The following is a 19,810-nucleotide window of genomic DNA, read 5'->3' as shown; positions in this document are numbered from 1 at the left end:
TATCTGTAGATCCTGGGTTCGAGTCTAGCAGGGGTTTTAAAAAATTTTCCAGATTACTTTATACTGAAACTGCATTTTCTGACAAAATAAAGTAAATTCAAAAGTTTTCATTTTAAAAATACATGTATTATTGTACATATCCTCCACTTTTCATCCATATCAAATTTCTCTGGTTTGTTATTCCTCTATAACAATATGTTAGCACTTTGAATTCCCGGGTTTTTGAATAACAGATTTTCACACTTCAGATGTACCAGAGTTTACACAATATTTCATATTACGTGTACATCTGTTCGCAAGATAGAACTATTTAGATTATGTGAACTTGTTACGGGACTGCTTCTCGATATCATACCAGCCGATGACGGGGGTGGAGGGATTTGTCGTACACACGTAATCTACCTACAAATATATTATTCGCTATTGAAAAACGAATATTTCGAAAGTAGTGCGAAAAACTACAGAGTTTGGGAAAGTGTTGATATTTCGGAAGGGTGTATGTAGCTATTGAGCTATGGGTGTCTCGATGGGTCATGTGCAATCTAATTAAAATTAGATGTTGGATCCACTCGCATACTCGCTACACAAACAATTAGATTGGGTCATGTGATCGTGAGCTTTCCGGTGCAGTAAAGTCAGCCAAGCTCGTCGGGAAAACTTTACCTCTGCCATATAATAATACTTTCCAGGAACTTGGGAAGATTAACAGGGGATGCATTTATATTTCCCACAGCATCTTCATATTATTTCTTTTTGTCAATAACCTGATGAAACAATATGAAATAAAACAGTTTTAAAAGGGGTATGGGCACAATTTTGGTGAAAATAAATATTTAGATAATTAATCGATAATATTGATAGTATTTGTTTTGATTGATTGATTGTATCTTGTTTAACGTCCCACTCGAGAATTTTTCACTCATATAGAGACGTCATCAATACAGGTGAAGGGCTTCAAATTTTACGCCTATGCTCGGCGCTTACGGCCATTGAGCAGTGAGGGTTCTTTAGCGTGCCACACCTACTGGGACACGGGACATCCGTTTTTAAGGTCATCTCTGAGAACCCATGGCATTCACACCTGATGCCGAGCGTTTGGCGATGAAACTGTCACTACCTGTTTTAAAGACTTAGGTCTGTCGCGGCAGGGATTCGAACCCCGACCTTCCGCATGCGGGGTGATTGATAGTATTTGTTACATGTACGTGTAAAACATAGCAAGAAATCTAAATTTCAAAAACTGATCAAAAGATTATTTGAGACATACATGTATCAGTATGGACTTTTCATTTTCAAAACAGGGCACGAACCCTGTTTATTATGGGCCACCAAGAGGCGGTCCGTTATTTGATATACATTTAGAGATTTATGCTGTGTTTCTGCGGGATGAAAATGTTTTCTGCGGTATTCACCCTCCTGTGACTCATAAGATTTCGCAACGTCAATGATTTTGAAAATAAGATTTATGTATGACAGGATGATAATTTTTGTTGGAGTCTTTTTCAATAGTTATTGTGAAAAATCTTGTTAACCATAAACTATTTCAAAAGTCTAAGTTTTATATGCATAATCAATTAATATGTTTTACGGCGTGACCGTGTTTGAGGGCGAAGCAAACAAATTTTGGCATTAGTATCTATATCCAAAACAGGACAAAACAACCCGAAGTTAGCACGAGGACGCGCGTACGGAGCTGTATCAAAGCATCCTAATTTTGGATATTTGATCCGCCTATATATATTGAACGCGGGAAATATAACGCAATTGATGTAAACAGTACATTGTGACGTCATATTCAGCGTAGTTTGAACCACAACAACAAACATGGCGTTTATGGTGGAGTGATTATATATTATATGATTAAGAAAATAAAATTTACATGCTTTTACGAATTTTATGTAACATCTCAGAACGACGTGAACTAGGGTAGACGAGATTCAAAATGGAGAAATACATGTCCACGCGATAGTATTCGAATGGACGCCATTAGTACCAAAATTTTCAAGTTCCATAGGTATGGTTTAATTTTTCATTGTTTTCCTGTATTTTCCTTTTAAACATGTATATACGTGTTACCTATAGGGAGAGCTCCGCTCTCACGGCCCTTCGGGCCGTGAGAGGGCTTCGCCCTCTATAAGTTTCAAAATATTGAATCCAAGGGCAATAACTCTGTTTTCATTAAATTATTTATCAAGTACATTATGCGATAGACATCCTTTATTTTTCACAAACATTTTGTTTATCTAAAAAAATAAAAACCCAGTTCCATGAAATTGTTATGAATACTATTATGTCGTTTGAACCAGTTTTGTGAAATTTTGATAATGCTGGTTAAGGAGAATAACAATTTTCTGACGTTGATAACAGGTATATGTGTGCTAATTGGTAAAAAAAAAAAATTATTAATACCGAAACACTTATTTTATCATTTTTATTTTTTACTAAGATAATTTTTTGAAGAATCAACAATCAAATATAAGATTGAACCTATAATCCTGGAAGAGTGAAATTACCTTAATAAGTTATTTTTGATGTAAAAGGAATTTCTGTTTCATCTGACTAACGTTCAAATTAGATATCAGTAGTGCTCAGTAATGTTAAATAGATATTTATCGTGTATTAAAATTTTACAATAATTTTAAGTATAGCAGGAAAATATGATAGGAATTTTTCGATATTCAATTTATGAGACAACAACACAAGAATACAACGATATCAGGCCTCAACTGTGGGCAGCTTTTCGTACGCCGTAAATCGAAGGTTTTTATAAGGGGTGGATCTGTAGCTCTCTGATCCGTCCCAATATTTTCTCAGAAAGCTACAGTTCTGCAGCTATATCCAACGTAACTGTGTTGACTTTGTATGGTCGAATGATATATCGTATTTTCACTGAACATATAAACACACTCATGTACGCACACACACTTCTTTCTCTAAACAGAAAATTTTAAACGGCTCTTTAAATCTCTTATCTATTGAATTTAATAAACTGCATTTCACAGGCATGTATTTCAATACATCATGTCGAAAAATATCAATAAATTATAAGTGCTATGTACAGAATATCACAGATCGCATAGGGCTGGATGCCCTTAAGCTAAGCGAGTTGTAGTTTTGAGTATATGACATAACTGGTTACGATGTCCTTGAAGCAAAAAGAATTCTGTAAGGGTGCTCGAGGAGGGTGTTCGAGGTGAGTGATAAATGCTGTCGGAAGACACTCAACAGCAAAAGATTGTCTGTTTCGCCGACCCTTCCATGATTTGACAACAGATACGAACAAATATCTTGATGATATCGTGGTGTTTGTTCTAGAGGTTGACATGGCATTGTTATTAAAGAGCACCTAATAGCGTGAAAAAAAAACATAATTCGCTGCAAATGGTCCAGTCTATGAACTGTATTTCTTTCAGGGCGTGAAAAATGCATGCCTTTAATTGTCATATCACAGTGTGCAGCAGTGTTGTAATTGTAAACATATAACTGCAACACACCTAATTCCTAAAGAGTTTATATTATGTCGCATTCTATTGTTTAACTCATCCTTTTGTTTTCTTTCTATCTTTCGTATTTTGTTGTGTATCAGACTTTGCTTTCGTACTCGTATCATTTTGGTTCGACTGTGCTTTGGTACTGGAATTAACCACGGGTTTGGAATTCTGTTGAGTCTGCTTTTTATTATCAGCAGTGTTAGCTTTGGGCTGGTTTTTGTTTGGATTTGACTGCTTATTAGGCACAGTAGGTTGTGCAGGATTTTTATCCTTTGCAGTAGGCTGTGTTGGAATTTTATTTTTCCCATTAACTTTCGCTGGAGGTTTGTCTTGTGGATTGGCCTTAGGCTGATTTTTATCTTTCGCCTTGGCCTGATTCTTATCCTTTGCTTTAGGTTGGGGTTGATTTTTGTCCTTTGTGTTAGCGGTAGGCTGCGCTGGCTTAGTGTCTTTTGCATTAGACTGAGTTACGTTTGAAGTGGGCTTTGCCTGTTTGTTTTCCTTTTGTGCCGGTGCAGGTTTGCCGCTTTGTTTGCCTGGCGTAGGAGTCTGGCTCGGCTGCTGCTGCTGTTGTTGTTGTCTGTCTTTGTCAGATTTATTCGCCATGTTGGAATTCTATGAAAGTCAAAGATGATAAGTTTTGTATCAAACAATTATTGAACCTTTACAGCAATACAGATCAAGTACCGAGAAAACCGAAATTAATTCAGTTTTCCCCCTAAAGCAATATTTGTGTACATCACCATCGTAAAACAGTTTATGTCTGTAAAACGACAAAATGCTTCAATTGTTTGGGATGGCTGTTCTGTTCACGACACTGATAAGCTTGAAAAAAGTACAATTACGTGCAGTTAGAATTGTTACTGGTCTTCCTATTTTTGCATCTAGAGAATCCCTTTATTTAGAAACAGGCTGGCAAACTTTAAAAAGTAGACGTTATATTGCAAAAATGACTACCATGTTTAAAATTTGCAATGGTAGCGCCCCTGATTATTTAAATGAAATTATTCCACATAAACATGAAAATATATCCCTTTATAATACTAGAAACAATGATAAGTTTTACATTCCAAAATGCAGATTAGAGTTATTCAAAAAATCATTTGTACCTGACTCTGTAAAACAGTGGAATTTATTAAATGTAGAAGCCAGAGAAGCCATCTCAATCAATTCATTCCGCAAAAATATAACAGACATTACAAGACCACCATCATATTACTCTTTTGGAAAACGATATATCAACATTATTCATACAAAGCTAAGATACAACTGTATACTTAATTATGATCTTTATAAACGAAATATTACAAATTCTCCGTTTTGTACATGTGGACATATTAATGAAGATGTATACCATCTCTTTTTTGCTTGTAAAAATTACTCCAGGGCTAGAAATGATCTTTTTAATCGCCTTTTCATGCTTGACTTGGTTAATATTGATACAAAATTGTTATTATGTCAATTTACCTCTGCAAACTAATATAACTATTTTTTCAGTTCATAAATTTATAGAAGAAACTTGTAGATTTGTTTAATCATTGTACATTTTACCTGTTAATTATTACCTTGCATGACATATTGTAATATTTTAGGAGAGGAACTTGTAAGTTGTCAGAACTTGTTCCCAATCCTTTTGATTTCATCAATAAAATATGTTCAAAACAAAATGTTTGGCGAAATACATTCATCGTGTGTCGGTCAAAAGCTGTGCAGAGCTTATTGTCCTCATGTTTTGCAATACTCGCTGACTAGAAATGAAGCTTTATCTTCTGTTATGTTTTTTTAACGCACAATTATTCCCACGATTTGCATTGCAAAAATCAATTAAAAACAATACGTTGCAATGGTAAACTGGTTGTTCAATTGACTGTAAAATGATATCGAAATCACAATTCACTGAACCCCTTCAAATATTTAAGAGACAATTCATTAAACAGATGTATAACATTTTCTGTTATTTTCTCATCAGAAGATAAAATGCTCAAACAATGGGAATATTCTATACTTTTGAAGTCACTATACACATACCCAGACATAGAAAGTAGCAGCTCCATTACTGACACCCCGAATTTGTTCCAGGGAAAATTTGGATTGCATTCTCAGTACCCTTTGACTGGTCTTTGAGTTAATGTTAATGGTGTCGGCGTTGCGAATTTCTCTCATCAGACTCTCTTTTCCATATCGACCAAGAAGGCATTGTACATCAGTCCAGTCCTACAATATCAAAATTAGATTCCGATTCTGCATTTCATTGGTTGAATTATGTACTGTCAGAGATTTGAAGCCAATGGGTCACAAGTGACCACTTATCCAGCAAAGACGACCTCGCAGTTTTGCAGATAGTTATTCCTTAGGACGTTTGAAATTAACACACGACCAAGTGAATTCTATTTTTAAAATGTTAAGATATCGAACAGTGATCAATTTCATTAATTCTATATGTGCCTAGGGAGAGAAAAGACATAAGCCTAACTTTTTTTTATCGAATCGATGTATGAAGGAAAATTACGGCGGCGTAGAAAGGCCAAGTAAAAAAAATATATTATTCGTTCGGACAAATTCGTAATTCGTTCGGACGAATTAGCTATTTGTTCGGACGAATTAGCTATTCGTTCGGACAAATTAGCAATTTGTTCGGACAAATAAGTTATTTGTTCGGACGAATTAGCTATTTGTTCGGACAAATTAGTAATTCGTCCCGACGAATTAGCAATTTGTTCGAACGAAGTAGAAATACGTTCGTACGAATAAGTAAATTTGTTCGGGCAAATTAGTAATTTGTTCGTAAAGTGGTGGTTGGGAAGCACAAAACTTAAATTGGGGCACATGCTAAAATGGGATTCAATTCCAAAATTTTCCATATAAACATCATGAAGATGGCGACGGTAAATACAGTAAACTTCATAACCACCCCCCCCCCCCCCACCCCTGTTCTAAAATTGTTATTTGCTATAAAGAAAGGTAGACCTACTAGTATATCATAAAATTGGTATAAAATTTGGATATCCAGATTTGCGTTGACAAAACTTTGATAGGCTCTGATTGGCGCATAATTGCATTATTGTCATCCTATACAAAACTTTAGTTCCTTATTGAATGTGTTACACTCCGTTGTGCAGAAAATTTTCATTTAATATACTTTTGCCCGGGGAAAGGGGGGGGGGGGCTTGAGGCCTACCTCAAACTTTTAAGACTGAGCAAGGTGTAGGGATTCCTACAATTCTTAGCTTGTTATTTCAGGGGTTGGGGTGGTTATGTAGTTTACTGTATTTACCGTCGCCATCTTCATGATGTTTATATGGAACATTTTGGAATTGAATCCCATTTTAGCATGTGCCCCAATTTAAGTTTTGTGCTTCCCAACCACCACTTTATGATGTTTCACTACGGCATTGGCGTTGCCTTATAGCTAATTACAAATTCGTCCGAACAAATAGCTAATTCGTTCGAACAAATAGCTAATTCGTCCGAACGAATTGCTAATTTGTCCGAACAAATAGCTAATTCGTCCGAACGAATATTTTTTTTTTACCTGGCCTTTCTATGCCGCCGTAGAAAATAGATATTATCAATAAATAAAACATCGTCGATTAATCTACACGTATATGTCGAATTCAAGGCTACAGCAGAATATTTATTCTGATATAGAAGCTTTTGAATAAATTCTGCCTGATAAGAATACAAAAAATAAGTCAGCTAATACATACGCTCAAACACCTGTTCAAAGAAGCGATAAAGAATACCTAGTTCATCAATTTACCAATAACAAATCCACAGCAACACGATTAGCTAAGCCTAGTTAAGAAATACAAGTCTTCCTCCCGTTTGAAATAACTCAACCTTCAAAATTTCGATTGAGCCACTCCCCTTTTTTGTCCCAAAATGGCCTTTTACAAACAGACACGCTCATTAAGATCAACAATGATAGAAATCCTAAAATGGATTATTCAGCAAGTGAAACCCTTGTCTTTGGATTACAGCGTCGGCATGGTGTACGGTGGTGTCTGTGTCATATTTTGAATTTGCCGTTTTTCTCAATTGCATACCATGATTTGGGGCGATATGTGGTTACTGGAAAGTCCTTTGCACCACCTTATATCCCATTGGAGTTTTTAAAATGGTGAACTATTTCTTATATGTATATATATAATAAACACTCTGAACCTACCTGTAGTTTCTCTTCTTCATATCCAAGCAGCATATACGTTCCTATCATCACCTCATGAACGCCATCTGGCGGATGATGATAGCTTCGTATTTCGGATGTTGTTGATTGGTCCATGGTAAGAATGTCATGGCGGTACTGATCGAGCTCTGTCAGGTGCTGACGCAGCTTTCTTGCAGTATCGAGAGATTGACTAAGTTCAGATTTGTATTCAGATTCTTCCACCCTTGCGATGGCTTTGTCTAATATACCCGGATGCCGTCGTAATATTGCGTCTCGAAGTTCTGTTAAAAAAAAAATCTAGAAAAGTTAGACAAACATGAAAATAAAAGCTACCATTATCGAGTGTTAACTGAATGTAAAGTAATTGTGCTTGTGTTTCAACTTCGTCATTTTGTTTTATTGTATTTGATCTGTCCATATTTGTAGTATTCTTTGCACATTTACATTTGGCACTATGTCTTTCTTCATTTACGGCTTGGATTGTAGTGGTAACAGAAGACTATGAATGGCTTACGACATAACGCTGGCGAATCAACTCATCGCTATCAAATAAACCAGCAATGACTGTCCGAGAGCTGTTACATCACACTGACTGGCGATCATGGACATTTTATTTTTTGACATTTGAAGTTATAGGGACACTTTCAAAACATCGCATTAAACAGAATATAAATCTATACACTTAGTCCTGCTATATCAGTATACACAAGTATATAAATTCAATCATTTATGCATTTTGAAAACAACTGTGAAGTCTGTACATGTACTAATCCTCTCCCATTTAAAGGTATCACACCGGTAATTGTCCAATCAAAGTGAACTCAGTCAATTGTAGTTCCATATATTTTAAAGAAATAATTTTTTTCCTTGCGCGATTTTTCTCATTTCTCTTAATTTTTGTACCCCTGATTAGGAAATTTTGTGTAATTTGTAGAAATAACCAAGTGTATACAAATGAACTATTTGCTGTTGGTAGCTGAGGCTACTTCCTGAGGTGCACTCCGGCTGTTTACACACATGTGAAAAACACGTGGATTTGAGGGTAGTCTTGTTTGCGGGCAATTTATTTTCGAAAATGCCGCGTAGGGTGTTCTTTTTCTGGTGTCGGCAGACGAGATAGGTAACATAGAACGTTTCTGACTGCGTTACTCGGCATCAATTCTGTAAACTGATTTTTTAATGATTTTTTTTCCTCAAAAGTAATATATAGTTGATACCTTGAAGTCAAACCGCTACTGATTGTGATGTTTACTTCCGGAGTGTGCGTGGTGTGTGTGCGTGGCGTTACCTTTTCTGAGGTATAAAAATCTACTGATTGTTATGTTCACTTTCGTATTGTGAGTGATGTGTGTGCGTGGCGTTACCTTTTTCTGAGGTATAGAAATCGACTGATTGTAACGTTTACTTCCGTATAGTGCGTGATAAGTGTGCGCAATGTTACCTTTTCTGAGGTATAGAAATCGAAGTCTTTCTTTGGCATCTGTTAAGTCACCATTGTCCTCAAGTTTATTTTTCTCGAAAATGAAAATGGCATGCTCCAGTTCCTCTGTGTCTGAATTTGTAGCAGCCTGCTTCAGCTGTTCTCGAATTCGTTTCTAAGGAATACAGAAATGATGTCAACTCTTGTTATCTATAATCATGTGGCAATTAGATCGTACTGAGTATTTTATTCTTAATGATTTTTGCACAACAGTTATAAAGTCTGGCTTGGCCTACTTTAGCTATAAACCAAATAACTTAGCATGCAGCTACATAACAAACACTGTGACGTGCATTTTAAAAATAATAAATCTATCTACATAAAATGTGTTAATCTATTTGTCGTATGAGAAACATAATGGATACATTATATCAACAAAAGGATAAAATAATGGACCTCAGATGATGAGCAGTCACTGTGAAATTCTTCTTGTGTTGAGAAAAAGTTAATTTCAAAAAGACGTTAATGACTGTTTGCCTCGTTGTTTGTATATTGGCATCATTTCATGTCGTTCTCCAATTTTAAACATATCATGCTGTGAAAGGTAATTTATATGTAATACGCGCAGAGTTTTGATATTGACGTGCAGATACACGCTTTCATAAGTACATTGTATTTAAAATCATATACTGAAACATTAAATGATTATAACACAAAGTGATGAAATGTATAGATATCCGTTAGCAGTAAAAGCCATAGCAACTGAGAAAAGGAGAGTTAGCAAGACTGATCAATATTATTCCATTGTCAACATACATGTACGGTATAATTGGTTTTGCATACGTGTTTGACATATGCAAAAGGTATGATACAATGGTCTTCGCACAGCTGGTGTTTATGGTGTGTTATAAGTACAATAGGATTTTGATTGTTGATTTTGTTTAAAAATAAAATGTTATTTGGCGTCGTTTTAGGGACTGCAACACCACCAACTACCCATCGTGACAATACACGAGGATGTGATGCTGGTATACTTTTCATGAGTCATCTTACACATTTTGTTTCAAGATGTTTCGAAATGATTAAAAAGAGCACTGTTCAAAATCGTTAGTGTACTATTGCATACGTTCATCGGAGTAGTCATGAAATAGCTTTGGTTTGTTTAACGTCCCTTCGAGAATTTTTCATTTAAATCGAGACGTCTCCAGCTGTAAGTTATATACACAGGAAAGTGCACCGCTTGGGGGTCGAATTTACTATTAAAGAGTACTCTTTAAAAGTAAATTCGACCCCAAGCAATGCAATTGCCTGTGGTAAGTTAAGTAACACTTTAGACTTGTGCATGCTACACAGGACAGTAGCAGTGAGATATCTTTAGTGTGCCAACGCTTGTCGTGATACGGTACCTCGATTTTAAGGTCTCATTCAAAAGACCCGCGACTCTCACTGTTAACTGCCGAGCGCTCAGCAAAGGAGCAGTCACCACCAAATTCTACACCTTATGTTTGACATGGCCTTGACATGAGTGGGGCTTAACCCCCCCCTTGTGGGGCAACCCTTTAATCACTCACTAGGCCGTAATTTGGTTATGTGATTTACTTTGAAGAATCCGTATTACTGGATTCTGGTATTTACCCCGAGTACAATATTCATGGCATAAAATTAAGGAGACGGGGGAGGGGAAGGGAAGGGATGACGCCATATTGATATTTCAAAGTTCCTAGATACATTTTCTTAAATTTTGTGGCAGGGTGTATGCGTGAATCAATAGTAACGTAAAGCAAATTTTCAAGATTATTCCATGATTATGTCTACAGTATACTTTTGAACACTTTTAGATATATCTTTAGACAATACTTATATCCTTTCATGTTGACGAAATGGATTTTTTCATTACATCGGGATTGATATGCTCTTTTGTGGGTAAGTAAAATATATCTAAATTTCATTGACCATCCAGCCTCGATGATTAGTATTTTGTTGTATTGATATTCTTAAGACTAGTAATTCATAACTATTAGTAAAGCTGTATTTCTGCATTTAGACGTCGATGATTGCAGTGCTGAAGTGAAACATGACTTGTATTACTCGGAAATTAAAATGAAATAATGATCAGAAGTGACCAAAATACAAGCGATCTTCATCTACAAGAAGGCAACACAGACACAAGTTATGTAAAAGTAATGATAAGAAACAGGGGATCACAAAGAGAAATGAGTTCTTGTTTTAGTCTTGAATTAATACCACACACTGCTATTATGCGACAGTTATATACATGTATGCTGGAGGGGAACGTGTAACCATGGAAATATGTCAACGTTACCAAGGAAACGCAACGTTACCAGGTATCCTATTTCTTTCTGTGGTTTCCCCTATTGAAATGGAACAATGTGTTATGTTATTTAATTAGAAATACGAAAAATTATTCTTGTCAGTTTAATCAAAGTGGTCAGTTAAACATTAACAAATTCTACGCGTAAGTTTCATTTCGATTGGTATGAAAAACACCAGGCTTGGAGCAGTTCCAATGAATCTTGATCATCATAAGCCAAATTATTCGGTATTTCCATTGGCTGACATAAAGAGATATATACATGTATACTGAAAACATCAAATATCATTAACAGGGGTCATCTAAATGTATTTACATAATTATGTTTGCTTTGCTCGCATAAAGTTATTGAGATAGCCGGAGACCCGAGTACGATGGCATTCAAAATCTAGACTTTTGGCGATGGTTGTTTGCTTTCTTTTAAAATACGTACTTTAGCAATCTCCAGGTATTCTACATTTTGTCTCATAAAATTATCGGATTAAATGAATCAGTGACACAATTATACGCTCATGGTACACGCTGATTACAAGTTTCTATAGTAAAGCTTAGTAAACATGGACTATAAATACAGGAGTAACGGCTGAAATGGATTGAAAATACTCGTATAATCTAACATGTTTAAAACGATCAGACAAATCCGACCTTGACATCTCACCTTATAACCTTTCTCGTTGACTGGTTCCCTTACTTCGTTCTCTTTCCCTTTTCCACCTTTGGGTCTCTTTCAAAATATAACGAAAACTGTAATATAATCTTTGATTTTTCTTTTCAAAATGAAAAATGCATAGTACTGTATATAAAAGAATGAAAGTATTGAATTAATATGTGGACAGTGGTACCGTTCCTCGAGTGTAAATACATACATTATGATGCAATATGCATTCATATACATGTACATTTGTGTTTTACTATATATTTCATACAAAATCACATTTTTTCTTAAGCTCTATTATAACATAATTAATGTTTCATTTCAATTAACTTACTATACATTAATGCAGTTTTGGGTGGGTTTTTTTAAATAAAAGTTTTAAGTTATTGAGACATCTTCATGAATTATTTCTTATTTTTGAAGCTTTCATGAAAAATATTTTTTTGTTGTGTGAGTAAGAAAAATATGTTCTGAAAAATATATTCACAATTTTGCTTTGTAAAAATATGATTTTCTATGAAATATGTAGCAAAATCTGAAAGTATACAACTACATATTGGATCATACTGTACAATTACATCACATTCCTGTTCGTCTGACATATTACACTTCTGCTATTTGTTATCTGACATGTCAACATCTGATTTTCAGAACTTAAAGGTTGAAAAAGTGTTGTATGTGAAACTATGTATACAGCACCCTGAAATAGAGATATAAACCTTGTTTTTCAATTCGATGTCCGTTGCTTTCTTTCACGAATATCATAATACACATATACACAAATCCTGTCGACGGAGTGTCCTTGTTTTGACATTCCAGTTTTCGACACCAATTTTCTTTAGATTTTCTTTAGATGTTTGATTGTACACAATCATTAGTTTTCAAAATAATAATAATCACATGATAATGTCGGGTTTTCAAAAAACTATTTGGTCTTCAATTTCAAGTACTAAGTAAATAGTTTGTAAATTTATAGTTTAAATGATACTTCTTAATTAGAAACCACTAATTCATAGTTATAAACTATTTATTATGAATTAAAATTTACTAGCTAATGCAAAATGTACTTCCGTCAGTGCATTTTCTGTAACTGGAAAGAATGAAATGCAACAGACCAGACCGGGATTCAAACATGGGGCCCTTGAATTTAATTCTTAACAATAGTGAGATTGAGGAACTTTGTTTTACCAAATACTAACTGAACTATCAGTATCCCGTCACCGCCAATCAGATCAGTCGGAACATGCTACCTTTTCATGATCAGAACTGGTTTCATATAAACCAGCTGACAGTCTAATGAAATTGACTGTAGTCATTTTTCATGATACTTGCAGATGCAAGTAGTGCATAATATTTGTTTTATATGACAACGAATAATTTCAACAATAATTAATCTAATCAGTCAAATATCGCTAGCATACTATCATGCACAAAACGATTTATAATTGCGTACTACAAACATGTAAATATTCAACATCACTAAGGCGTTAACTCTTTTGAGGTGTATTTTTATAACATTCAATGCGCTTCGTGATTTATAGCCTGAAAATAAATGTCAAGAGGAGTAGAAAGGCTCTGTACATGGAAAGGTAAATATTCAGAAAAACAGTCAGAAAACAGAAACTGTTGATATAGCACAATCAGTTTTGGTAGATGTTAATATGAGCAACAGGAATTAATGGTTCGTAAGATTTAGGATGAAATCTTGGCGACTTAGTATGGATGTCCTAGATGTTTGTTTGCTGGTTGATTTGTTTGCTTGCTTGCTGGGGTTTTTGTTTGTTTGTTGTTGTTGTTTTTTTTTTTTAATTTCATGGGCTTTTTATTTTGTTTTGTTTGTTTCTTTGTTGGGTTTTTTTTTGGGGGGGGGGAAGAGGGGGGGGGGATCTCAGCGAAGTATATACCGGTATCTATGGCGGATTTTGAGACACAAGAGAAGGTAGTAGGTCCCTGTGTTAGTTAATGAACCAGAAGATATATTAAAATTGAGGTTTTGGTCCTTCAGTTTCAACATTATTTTAAAAGAGATTTAACGTGAAGCGTATATTTTTTCAGAAATATCTAATTTGATATACAGACTCTTCCATGTCTACTTACTATATGCGTACTTAATAGATACAAGCATTGTTGAAACCATAGATTGTATGATATCAGTTATAGAATTTTATTTTTGTATGTGATGCAAAGGTAACAAAAGGAAAGTTCTATGACAGGGGAAATGGTGCAAATTTCGAGGTTTTTTCTTCTACATTACATTTAGCACCATCCGCCACAAAAATTAAAATTGTATAATATTGAATTCAAATGTTATATCTATGATGTAAGAATAAATTTCTGATAAACACTTTAAAATATAATTATGACTCGCCCAGGTTGCAGTCGATGTCGCAAGAGCGAACATCTTTATAAAGAAGCGTAGTGGGAAAGGAAGAAATGTACAGGTTATAAGAATGTTTTCAGTCCGATTAATAAATCTCTACGTTTATTAGGGAAATCTGCCACCCTTTTGATACCTCCAATTTCTGACCATCTATATTGTTTATAGATTTCGGTTTCTTTCCAGTAGAATTGACGTCATCGCTTTCTGCAATAGTACTGAAATCTGGTGGCTGAAAGCACATTAAGAAGATCCGCCTTTTAGAAAATTTATTTTTGAACTTATATATGAAATAGTGAAAATAACGAATGATCAATCTCATGAATCCTATAAAGAATACAAAATTGACACGGACCACTAGAAACACCAGGGGTGGGATCAGTTGCCCAGGAGGAGTAAGCATAAACTGCTACACGGTTACACCGCCGTGTGCCCTATATCTTAATCAGGTAAATAGAGTAGTCCGTAGTCAAAATCAGTGTGTAAAGAACGGCCTAACAATTGTAAAATTGGAATGAAACACATCAGACAACATTCGATCTAATGACAGTTTGCATTTGCAAATTAGTCCAAAATAACCATTGGTAAATAATTTTTTCTAAATAATGTGATCAAATTACATGTATATAGTTTATACAGATATACATTTCTTAATCGTTTCTACTTAATGATGTTATAAAGATTTTTGAACAGTTTGTGCTGTTCCGAATGATACTTGAAAAATCTTATTCAACATACAAGCAACATATACACCATGCCATAATGCATTGTTCAAGCTAAAACAAGATTAAATATCTTGCATTGTTTTAACTCTTACACAATGTCGTTACGGGGTGTGAAAAGTCGCGATTGAAATGAAAGTTTTGGCAAAATTCAAAATATAACGCACCAGTAATCTGCACAAGTCTTGTATATATCGCTCTGTTGTGTACAGAAAACAGTAATTTACACAAGTCTCGTATATATCACTCTGTTGTGTACGGAGGACTGTAATCTACACAAATCTCGTATATATCACTCTGTTGTGTACAGAAAATATCGCTCTGTTGTGTACGGAGGACTGTAATATACACAAATCTCGTATATATCAGTCTGTTGTGTACAGAAAACAGTAATCTGCACAAGTCTCGTATATATCACTCTGTTGTGTACAGAGAAGATTAATGTACACAAGTCTCGTATATATCACTCTATTGTGTACAGAGATGATTAATGTACACAAGTCTCGTATATATCAGTCTGTTGTGTACAGAGGAGATTAATCTACACAAGTCTCGTATATATCACTCTGTTGTGTACAGAGGAGATTAATCTACACAAATCTCGTATATATCGCTCTGTTGTGTACGGAGGACTGTAATCTACACAAGTCTCGTATATATCACTCTGTTGTGTACAGAGGAGATTAATGTACACAAGTCTCGTATATATCACTCTGTTGTGTACAGAAAACAGTAATCTACACAAGTCTCGTATATATCACTCTGTTGTGTACAGAGGAGATTAATGTACACAAGTCTCGTATATATCACTCTGTTGTGTACAGGAGACAGTAATCTACACAAGTCTCGTATATATCACTCTGTTGTGTACAGAGGAGATTAATGTACACAAGTCTCGTATATATCGCTCTGTTGTGTACAGGAGACAGTAATCTACACAAGTCTCGTACACCGTCCTGTTGTGTACGAAGGAATTGGTGTCTTACAGCTTTTAGGATGATAGTGAAACTGTTGTTGTTTATGATGTAAATCTAATGTGTTAGATACAGAATTTTCTAATGTAAACTACTTTAATATTGATTGTGGATAGTACATTGATATTAATGAAAAGTATTTATACCGCACTTAATTGACTTCTGGACTATTTGGAGTTGTTTTATCAAACCATATCTGTGATTTACGTTTACACTAGAAATAAAAGTGTATCACTAACCGTTAATTTTGACTCGGATCAACGAGTTTACGACTTTAGAAAATGTGAAGTGTTGAATAAACTCTTTATTCCAAATAAAGTACCTTTAAATCGATTTCTCATCTTATATCGGCTACCAAGTCTATTAGTGATGCATGTTTTTGCGATAAGGCAATCGTGAACAATCGATGAAAAATAGATCCATTAAATAAGACTAACCAAGGCACCCAGGGGCAAGTGGAAATATCATATGCATTGGACCTTTCAATAAAAATTTCAATAAAATGCCGAAGTTGAATTTATATTGATTTATCACGTAAATGCACTCGGCTTCCCTCACCTGTGAGTTTTTTGTATTTCTGTTCTTATCCGAACCGACCTTTACATTTCCTTGGGCTTTCGTGTTGACGTCATCTTTAGAATTACCGCAGCCCATCTTCCTTAATTTCTAGTCCATCATCTATTTCAAATGACAATCATAATGATGATAATGATGATAATGACGATAATGATGATAACATAGGTAACTGGGTGACATTGTTGTGAAGAGAAAGATTTTTATCAATCTTCATGTCAAATACCGACACTTGAATCTAACTGCAGAATGCTTCCTTCGAAGACCGTTTCCTTCAACATCAGATATACACATGTTCAACATTTTGGTAACATTTAACATTTTGAATGTTTTAAAGTTTGTTTTTATCGATGATTGATTTTATAATAACTTTCCATCTCTATGTATCGGTAAGAATCCATGAACATTCCACATTTGTTCATCAAAAGAATCTCTGTTCAGTATCGAATAGAAAAGGGGAGGCTTAATTATACATCTACTGAGAGATTTAATGGACGTGGTGTTCAATACTTTTAATCTCAGAAATGGTTGTCTGAATGTTTACACGGACCACGAACGGTACACAGTCGGACAACCATGGACTTTAGGTGTAAGTCTGTTTCGATAAACATTGAGAATATGACACAGGCTAGCACAGGGAAAATCTATAATGGAGGGAGGATGAATATTTTTTTTTTTAGGTCTTCACACTACCCTGTATTTATTAATTTCTTTATCGCATGATTCAGATGTATACTTCTGATCACATGTAAGGTTAAACTACAACAATTACATTTTCTCGAACTATTAAAATTAATTAAATCAAATTAAGATTTAACAAATTTCAAAATGATTTTGAAATATGTCGCATGATTCGCATCGACTCGGCAAGAGTAGATGGCAGTCCCAGACAGTTACTACACGTACTTTAAACAGACACAATGATAGGAGGGGAAGGTGGTCGCTAAGTAAGTGTTTGTCTATTGCGATATTTCATATCAAAATTCTGTTAACTTCAGCATACATCTTAGGTTTCAGTTCAACGATTTATTCCCCCAATCAATTAGCAACTACCTTTTTAAATCTCACAAGTGGCAAATCATTTTTAATGTCATGTGGTCAGCATATAGCTTTTCGTTTCACTCTCATAAATTAATTGTGTACATTGAATCTATATATTTCAAAGATTTTAATATATGAAAACTTTAAAATCCAACATACATATATACTGTTTGCAAAAGTAATGTCCAGACATAAGCCTATTGTTATTGCAATCTGTTTTACAGAATAAATATTACACAAAGTAAAGAATTTTTAAAACTTCGATTATACTCACCATTTTTGTGACTGAATTTCAATTTTCAAAGATTTTCACTTTACATTACGCCAATTTCATCCTCAAAATTGTAATGTAGGGAAAATCCAGCAGAGCTTCTGTTGACGCGCTATCTCCAGCTAACATGCGCTCAGTTTGTTTTCCTCTATACCCCTCCTTCACAACCAAAATTGTATACACAAGCGAAAACACTGATTGAAAGAGATTTCGTTTTGTGTTAAACGACGTTTGACATAAACCCTCAGAAATTCAATGAATCGAGCAAATTCTTTTGACAAAGACACACTTCTATTGAAATGTTGTCATTCCAAACTGCACATTGTACGTATTTGAGTCGCTTTCAACCACACACCCGAAAATGTTTACTTGAGGTTCGGAACAGTATATCTCTTCCGTTCACCAGAATTCGAATGCAATATCTACCGTAAAACGCGATAACGATACAGCGCATAGAAAAATTCCGGTATTGAAAAATGTCGAGGAAATTAATATCTTACACCGTTAGAATTTGTAATGTGTGTTTAAAAGTCTGCATTTATTTTCATACAAAGCGGTATATAAGGTACAATCACGACCGAACATTCAATAGAAAAATGCTTTGTTCTGACACAATCACTCCACTCTCTCAAAATGATCGAACCAAAATATGATCCTAAAACATGTTTCACCGACATGTAAACCTACAAGTCCGTCAATGGTTTTTGACGTTAACAAGTCATTTTGCACATAAAAATGTACAATATCAAGACAACACTTTTATTTCAAAATCAAATGTCTAAAATAAATAGATAAATGAAATAATGTTCAGCATAAAACAATACATCTCATTACAAATTGTATTTTAAATCATTTCAAGCAAACTTCTTTACTTTGTGAGAAGGTACATGTTGACGTCACACTGTCAATTAGTAAAAAAGCTATATTTCACATACAGTAGTGTAACGATGTTAGGAGTGGGGGAATGGATTCATGAAAAGAGTATGTCTGTATTTAGATCTAGTCAACATTATTGATTATATTATATTATTTTTACTATACCATTCACTATCCAAGTATGGTTTGTCATTAACCCCCCTCCCGCCTCCTATTCTAACGTTTACCATGATTAAATTCCGGAATTGGATATGACTGCCGTGAATCCATTCGCACGGATTTAGAATAATTATGCTATAAGAATAAAAAACAAATGAAAGACAAGATATGAACATGAACATTTTTTTTACATGTATCTGTAGCATGTTGTTAAACTGTATAAGGATTGCTGTTCAAGTTTTTTGTGGATTTTGTATTGGCTACAAATTGATCTACATGTATATCAAAATGAAATCTATTAACACACAAATTAGATTTAGAATATATTGATAATGATGATAATATCTATAAATTAGTTAAATTAACAGCTGATTATTGCATATGATGTTTTAAATGTCCCAAGGCCAGGATATGTTTAGGATTTGAAGTACATTTATATTACATTCTGTCTACATACAAGTTTTACCTGTGAACTAAGTACATGTATACCAGTCTTTAAATTGGTCCAAATGTTACTATGGCAACTATACTATTCGTTTTAGAATACCATTATTGTGACTTTGGGTTATATCATTAGCTACTTAGTTTGATAATTTCAGAATGTTTTCAATGACCAGTCAGATTTTCAAATAGATTTATTCTAATTGTGTCGACAGTAAAATATTTATATGAAGAGATATGATCCAATTACATCTGGTCTCGGTAGCACAACATAAATAAGCATGAAAAATTATTTCTTGGGTTTTTGGGG

At 34.5% G+C, this 19,810-nt stretch overlaps 1 protein-coding gene across 4 annotated transcripts; it reads right to left on the bottom strand.

Annotated features, from left to right (window-relative positions):
* Positions 1 to 2,964: 2,964 nt before the first annotated feature.
* On the bottom strand, positions 2,965 to 18,439 carry LOC125649579 (uncharacterized). 4 transcript variants are annotated; one of them, XM_048877217.2, is made up of 9 exons: positions 18,028 to 18,439; positions 16,698 to 16,817; positions 14,580 to 14,675; positions 12,070 to 12,135; positions 11,422 to 11,451; positions 9,101 to 9,254; positions 7,660 to 7,940; positions 5,520 to 5,705; positions 2,965 to 4,106 (listed from the first exon to the last, which is right to left on the bottom strand). In XM_048877217.2, the coding sequence occupies exons 2-9, from the start codon at positions 16,791 to 16,793 to the stop codon at positions 3,540 to 3,542; spliced, it is 1,476 nt and encodes a 491-aa protein (XP_048733174.2). In that variant the 5' UTR covers positions 16,794 to 16,817; positions 18,028 to 18,439; the 3' UTR covers positions 2,965 to 3,539. The 4 variants fall into 4 exon arrangements, with proteins under 4 accessions (XP_048733174.2, XP_048733175.2, XP_048733176.2 ...); XM_048877218.2 differs by lacking the exon at positions 11,422 to 11,451 and having other exon boundaries at positions 18,028 to 18,438; XM_048877219.2 differs by lacking the exon at positions 14,580 to 14,675 and having other exon boundaries at positions 18,028 to 18,437.
* Between the last annotated feature and the right edge of the window lie 1,371 nt (positions 18,440 to 19,810).

This window comes from Ostrea edulis, chromosome 5 (assembly GCF_947568905.1).
Source record: "Ostrea edulis chromosome 5, xbOstEdul1.1, whole genome shotgun sequence".
In the NCBI taxonomy this organism is placed as follows: domain Eukaryota; kingdom Metazoa; phylum Mollusca; class Bivalvia; order Ostreida; family Ostreidae; genus Ostrea; species Ostrea edulis.
This window is presented reverse-complemented; position numbering and strand designations above follow the sequence as displayed.

Excerpts from the sequence above, each read along its gene's own strand:
- LOC125649579 (XM_048877217.2), bottom strand. The coding sequence starts at position 16,793 with ATGGGCTGCGGTAATTCTAAAGATGACGTCAACACGAAAGCCCAAGGA. Across the intron at positions 14,676-16,697 it reads GAAATACAAAAAACTCACAG|CCACCAGATTTCAGTACTAT; the intron begins GTGAGGGAAGCC and ends ATGTGCTTTCAG. Across the intron at positions 12,136-14,579 it reads TAGATGGTCAGAAATTGGAG|AGACCCAAAGGTGGAAAAGG; the intron begins GTATCAAAAGGG and ends ATATTTTGAAAG.